Below are 6683 nucleotides of genomic sequence, written 5' to 3' on the forward strand. Positions count from 1 at the left end.
GAAGGATGGAGAAAGCATTGATGAAGCGTTTGAGAGATTCTCGATCATAATCAACAAGCTTGATGCTATGGGTACAAACTATACAGAACAAACCTTGGTGAGAAAACTCCTTAGAAGCCTCACAAAAGAGTGGGAAAACACTGCCACTGTCCTAACCGAGAGTAACAACATAAGTCCCATAACCTATGATGAGCTGAGAGGAAAACTCCTTGCCTATGAAGCCACACACACAAACACAGACTCAAAGAAAAAGGGAATAACCCTTAAGTCACAAATAGAACCGAAAGAGAGTGAGTCAAGTGATGGTATTTCAGATGACGAGCTTTTGTTTTTTGCCAGGAGATTTAGAAGGATGTTGAAGAGCAAAGGCAAATACAAGGGCTCAAGTTCAAAGGAGCACAAGATAGACTTGAGCAAAGTGACGTGTCATCATTGCAAGGAGGTTGGACACTTCAAGTCAAACTGTCCAAAGCTCAAAAAGGAGGACAAAGGAAAGAAGGAAAGGAAGAGAGTACTCATGGCAGCCTGGGAGGATCTTGAAAATGACTCAAATGAAGAAGAAGGATCAGAAGGAGATAACAAAGACTGCTTCATGGCTGGAAACAACAATCTTGATGAGGTAAATTATTATGATTTGACCATTGAGGACTTGCATGCTATTATTGATGATCTTACCTTAAACACCTCAAAACTGCTTGACAAATACAATGAATGCAGATCTGAAAGAGATGTGCTAAGAGCTGAAAATAATTTTTTAAAAGAAAAAGTGAAGGAAACTAAATGTGCTTTGGACATCATTGAAGAAAACAGATTTCTTAAATCTGAACTTGAAAAATTAAAAGGAAAGCACATTGTGGATCCTTCTCATGAGTTGATTGCTGAAAATGAAAGATTAAATGACAAAATTAAAAGGTTGAATGGTGACTTAACAAAATTTGCTCAAGGTTCTAGTAACTTGGACAAATTACTTGCAAATCAAAGACCATTGTTTGAAAAATCTGGTTTAGGCTACATAGCCAAGGAAGATGCAGTTTCTAATATTTCCACTATAAAGTTTGTGGCTTCTTCATCAAATACCAAAACTATACCAAACAAAGTTAGTGTTAAAAATGCTCCAACATTTGAAGAAAAATTTGATGAAGTATACACAAGTGAAACTGAGCGTTCACCAAAAACTGAACCGAGTTCAAACCGGCCAGGTTTGGGTTACATTTCGAAAAATGAGGATGTTTTCAAGAAACCACCATTTTACAACAAAACCTCATTTTCGAAAGGTAAAAATATTCAAAAAAATTCTGGTGAAAACATTTTTACAAAAAGGAATAATTATAACAAAAATCAATTTGTCAAAAGAAATGCATCTCCTCCAAAAACCAGAAAATTCCAACCATTTAATCATTTCAAGCAATATAACTCACCTCAATTTCAGCGGCACACATCAGAAAATCATTGTGTTAATTGCAAGAAATTTAGTCACTCGTATGCACAATGCTTCATTGAAAAGAGAGTTGTAGGAAACAAAGTTTACAATGTTGTTTGTGATTTCAATGCACTTGGGCAACCAAGATGGATTAACGTCAAAGGATCCAAATTAGTTTGGATACCTAAAGCTACTTGAAACTTTTCATGCAGATTTGCCTAGCATCCAAGAACAAACAGGACATGTGGTACATGGATAGTGGATGTTCAAGGCACATGACAGGAAGGTCAACCTACTTCATCAAACTAAATAAGTATGATGGAGGTTTTGTGACCTTTGGAGATGATGGTAAAGGTAAAATCATTGCTGTTGGAAAAGTAGGTAATGAGCAATCTACTTTCATTGATGATGTGCTTTTGGTATGTGGTTTAAAGCACAATCTTTTGAGCATAAGTCAGTTGTGTGATTTAGGATATTTAGTTGTTTTCAAAAGGCTTGAATGCTGTGTTGTAAATGAAAAGACAAATGAAGTGATTTTTGTTGCCAAGCGTTTCAATAATATGTATGGACTTAATCTTGATGAACTAAAAGATCAAAATGTAGCTTGTCTCCACTCTAAAGATTCTGAAAAGTGGTTATGGCACAAGAGATTGGGCCATGCAAGTATGTTTCAAATAAATAAACTTGTAAAGAAAGAATTAGTAAGAGGTCTTCCTTTGATAAAATTTGACAAAGACATCACTTGTGATGCTTGCCAAATGGGAAAACAAACAAAAAGTTGTTTTAAACCAAAAGAAGACATCTCTACTAAAAGACCACTTGAGTTGCTACACATTGATTTATTTGGTCCAACAAGAACTCAAAGCCTAGGTGGTAAACATTATGGTTTAGTAATTGTGGATGACTATACTAGGTTTGGTTGGGTTTTATTTCTTGCACACAAAAATGAAGCCTTTTCGACCTTTGAACCTTTTTGCAAGAAAATTCAAAATGAAAAGGATTTGAAAATCTCTTCTATAAGAAGCGATCATGGAACTGAATTTGAAAATAGTTTGTTTGAATCCTTTTGTGAGGAACTTGGAATATCTCACAACTTCTCTTGTCCAAGGACAGCACAACAAAATGGTGTTGTGGAAAGAAGAAATAGAAGCATACAAGAGATGACAAGAGCTATGCTTTGTGAGAATAATGTTCCAAAATTCCTTTGGGCTGAAGCGGTTAACACGGCTTGCCACATTTTGAATAGAACAATCATAAGAAAATTTTTGAAGAAAACCCCTTATGAACTTTGGAAAGGCTACCCACCAAACTTAGATTACTTGCACATCTTTGGATGCAAATGTTTTGTTTTGAATAACAAAGAAAACTTGGGAAAATTTGATCCAAAGGCTTATGAGTATTTGTTTGTAGGATATTCCACAACTAGTAAAGCTTATAGGGTTTATCATCAAGATGCTAGAATTATTGAAGAGTCTATACATGTTACATTTTGTGATACTAACTTGGTGCAAAGCATTTTGGAAGATGGTGATGCAGGAAATCAAGCTCAGAAGGATAATGAAGCTGCTAAGAATCATGGAAAAGAAAATTCTGGACAAGCTGAAGCAGAAACAGCAAATGCTGAAAATTCAAGAGACAATTCCATTTTGTCTCATGAATCTGAAGGAAATTCTGCAGATAGCAGCATACAGAATCCATTGGTGACCGAATCGGCCTCCAAGTCCACCAGACCTCGTGAATGGAGATTCTTGAAGAATTATCCTGAAGAATTTGTAATTGGGGACGTCTCTCATGGAGTGCAAACTAGGTCTTCCACTAGAAAGGCAAATGAAGGTTCAAACATTGCCCTCCTCTCACAAATGGAGCCTCAAAACGTCAAGGAAGCCCTTAGTGACCCCTCTTGGATTAAGGCTATGGAGGATGAGCTTCTTGAGTTTGAAAAGAACCAAGTGTGGACGTTGGTTCCAAGGCCAAGTGGAAAGAAAGTGACCGGCACCAAGTGGATATTCCGGAACAAGTTGGGAGAAGATGGTAGCATTGCAAGAAACAAGGCAAGGCTAGTGGCACAAGGATATGACCAAGAAGAAGGAATAGACTTTGATGAATCCTTTGCCCCTGTTGCCCGAATGGAAGCCATAAGACTTCTCCTAGCCTATGCTGCATTTTGTGGTTTTAAATTATACCAAATGGATGTGAAATGTGCATTTTTGAATGGTGTGATAGATAGAGAAGTATATGTGGAGCAGCCTCCTGGTTTTGAAAATAAAGAGCATTCTAATCATGTTTTTAAATTGTCTAAAGCTCTCTATGGTTTAAGACAAGCTCCTAGAGCTTGGTATGAGAGACTTAGCTCTTTTCTTTTGAAAAATGGTTTTCAAAGAGGCACCACTGATACAACTCTATTTATCAAGAATTCTAATGATTCTTTTATTTTAGTCCAAATATATGTTGATGACATTATTTTTGGATCAGCAAATGAATCCCTTTGTACTGAATTTGGAAAGCTCATGACAAGTGAATTTGACATGAGTATGATGGGTAAACTTAATTTTTTCCTTGGGCTACAGATTAAACAAACTGAAAATGGTATTTTCATTCATCAAGAAAAGTATGCCAAGGAATTAGTTAAGAAATTTGGTCTTGAAAATGCCAAACCCATGGAAACTCCCATGCACCCAAATTCTAAATTAGATAAGGGAGAAAATGAGAAAGATGTTGATGAAACAAGGTATAGAGGAATGATTGGTTCTCTTATGTACTTAACTTCCTCTAGACCCGATATTGTGCAAAGTGTTGGATTGTGTTCTAGGTTCCAATCCAAACCAAAAGAGTCACATCTTTCGGCAGTTAAGAGGATCATTAGATACGTTCATGGCACATCCAATTTTGGTCTTTGGTATCCTAGATTGATGATTTTTCTGTAGTTGGATATTGTGATGCAGATTTTGCTGGTGATAGAGTTGATAGAAAGAGCACTTCTGGTTTATGCTGCTTCCTTGGAAAGTCCTTAAATGTTTGGTCAAGTAAGAAGTAACCAACAGTGGCCTTATCCACTGCAGAGGCTGAGTATATAGCTGCTTTTTCTTGTTGTTCTAAGCTTTTATGGTTAAAAACACAGCTTGCTGATTACAAATTAAAGGCTGAAAATATACCCCTGATGTGTGATAATTTGAGTGCCATTAATATTTCTAAAAATCCAGTTTTGCACTCTAGGACTAAGCATATTGAAGTGAAATTTCACTCAATAAAAGAACATGTCCAAAAGGGAGATATTTGCATTCAATTTGTTAAATCAGAGGAGCAATTAGCAGATATTTTTACAAAACCATTAGCTGAGGATAGATTCTGCATGCTTAGGACTTATCTAGGAATTTTGAGTTATGATTCCTTGTTTGAAAAGTGCTGATGTATTTGCTGGAGCTTTTTGTCTCATAAACAGGTATGAGACAATTCTGGGCAGATGATGAATGTTTCCTTCAAGTCAGCGTGTTCTTGACTTATTACAAGTGAAAAATCAATCTGGGCCAACCTCAATTCAGATCTGGGTAGTCCTATGTGTTTCATTAATTCAAACCACATCTGGGCCCAATATGAATGTTACATTTCTGCTTGCTTATTTTGTTTATGTCTTATGTGTTTAAGTTTTTTTTTGTGGCCTAAAATGGTTTTTTTTAATCCAACTTAATTTTTTTTGGTTCAGTTTATTTTTATTGTCTTTTAAAATTTAAAATTAATTTCATATTTAATTCAAAATCCAATAAAATCTTTCTTTTATGAGGTCATGTCTTGTCAAGTCTTTTCAAATGGTGATGCAGTTGCATGGTTTTAGAAATCTACTTTTTGGGTACGGTTACCAACACTCCCTCTCTTCCCTCCATAACTTCTCCACACTCTCTTCGGTTTCTTCCCACTCACTTTACTGCTTCTCTTCCCTCAAAAGATTGAATCTAACCAAATGAGGAAGAAAGTCATTGCAAAAAGGACTCCTCGTGAGAAGATTTACAAACTACCCACAAAGCCTTCCACTCGCTCTCAAGACCGAACCTTTACCCCTTCTCCTTCTCCTCCTACCTCTCCTCCTCGCTGTGACCCCATGGCTCGTACCAAGAATACTCCAAGATATCCTGCCTCTGCCAAACCAACTCCACCACCAAAGGCGACGACTTCCAAACCTGCCTCTTCAAAACCTGGCTCTTCAAAGCCATCCTCATCCAAAGGGAAGCGTCCGGCGACGGAGGAACCTGTTCCTGAGCCACAACAACCTAGGGCAAGGTCAGTTCCTGTGCGATCACAGAGAGGTAACACTCGAGTCCCTCTCAAAAATGTTAAAGAACCAGAAATTGGACCATTTGATCACAAAGCTCATTTTATGACCGCTCATTCAAACTATAATCCCTATAGATTCAAATCTGCCATGAATAATGATTTTTATGAGGGAGTCATCCAGTATCGTACCCTATGCTCTTCATTTTTCGCTGATCTGCCATCTTTGAAAAGAAAAGGTTTTCCTTTTGTTGACAACTTAATTTTTCTGGACTGGAATCACCTTTTTGACATCAAAAAACCTGTTTATCCATTGTTGGTCAAAGAGTTTTATGCAAACATGACTTATCATGAAGGCACCGCTCATTCGTATGTCAAAGGCTGAGATATCATTTTAAACAATGAGACCATCAGTGAAGCTTTGAAGTATACTGATGTTGGGCCTTGTGCATACACGTCAGTTAAGTGGGATGAAGGAGTTGGTGTTTCTTACAATGATGCCTGATGAGCGGATAATTTATACACTTTTTGGTATTGTTTTTAGTATGTTTTTAGTATGATTTAGTTAGTTTTTAGTATATTTTTATTAGTTTTTAGCTAAAATCACTTTTCTGGACTTTACTATGAGTTTGTGTGTTTTTCTGTGATTTCAGGTATTTTCTGGCTGAAATTGAGGGTCCTGAGCAAAAATCTGATCCAGAGACCAAAAAGGACTGCAGATGCTGTTGGATTCTGACCTTCCTGCACTCGAAGTGGATTTTGTGGAGCTGCAGAAACCCAATTGGCGCGCTCTCAACGGCATTGGAAAGTAGACATCCTGGGCTTTCCAGCAATATATGATAGTCCATGCTTTGCCCAAGATTTGATGGCCCAAACCGGCGTAGCAATTCGGCCTCAGAAATTCCAGCGTTAAACGCTGGAACTGGCATAAAACTTGGAGTTAAACGCCCAAACTGGCATGAAAGCTGGCGTTTAACTCCAGAAAAGGTCTCTACACATG

General features: G+C 37.3%; 1 protein-coding gene across 1 annotated transcript; it reads left to right on the top strand.

Moving 5' to 3' along the window:
* Positions 1-352: 352 nt before the first annotated feature.
* LOC130963140 (uncharacterized) lies at positions 353-4884 on the top strand. Its single transcript, XM_057889287.1, has 4 exons — positions 353-619; positions 1055-1274; positions 2957-3353; positions 4860-4884. Exons 1-4 carry the CDS (start codon positions 353-355, stop codon positions 4882-4884), a joined length of 909 nt encoding a protein of 302 aa, XP_057745270.1.
* The last annotated feature ends 1799 nt before the right edge of the window (positions 4885-6683 follow it).

Source organism: Arachis stenosperma, chromosome 2, assembly GCF_014773155.1.
Source record: "Arachis stenosperma cultivar V10309 chromosome 2, arast.V10309.gnm1.PFL2, whole genome shotgun sequence".
In the NCBI taxonomy this organism is placed as follows: Eukaryota; Viridiplantae; Streptophyta; class Magnoliopsida; order Fabales; family Fabaceae; genus Arachis; species Arachis stenosperma.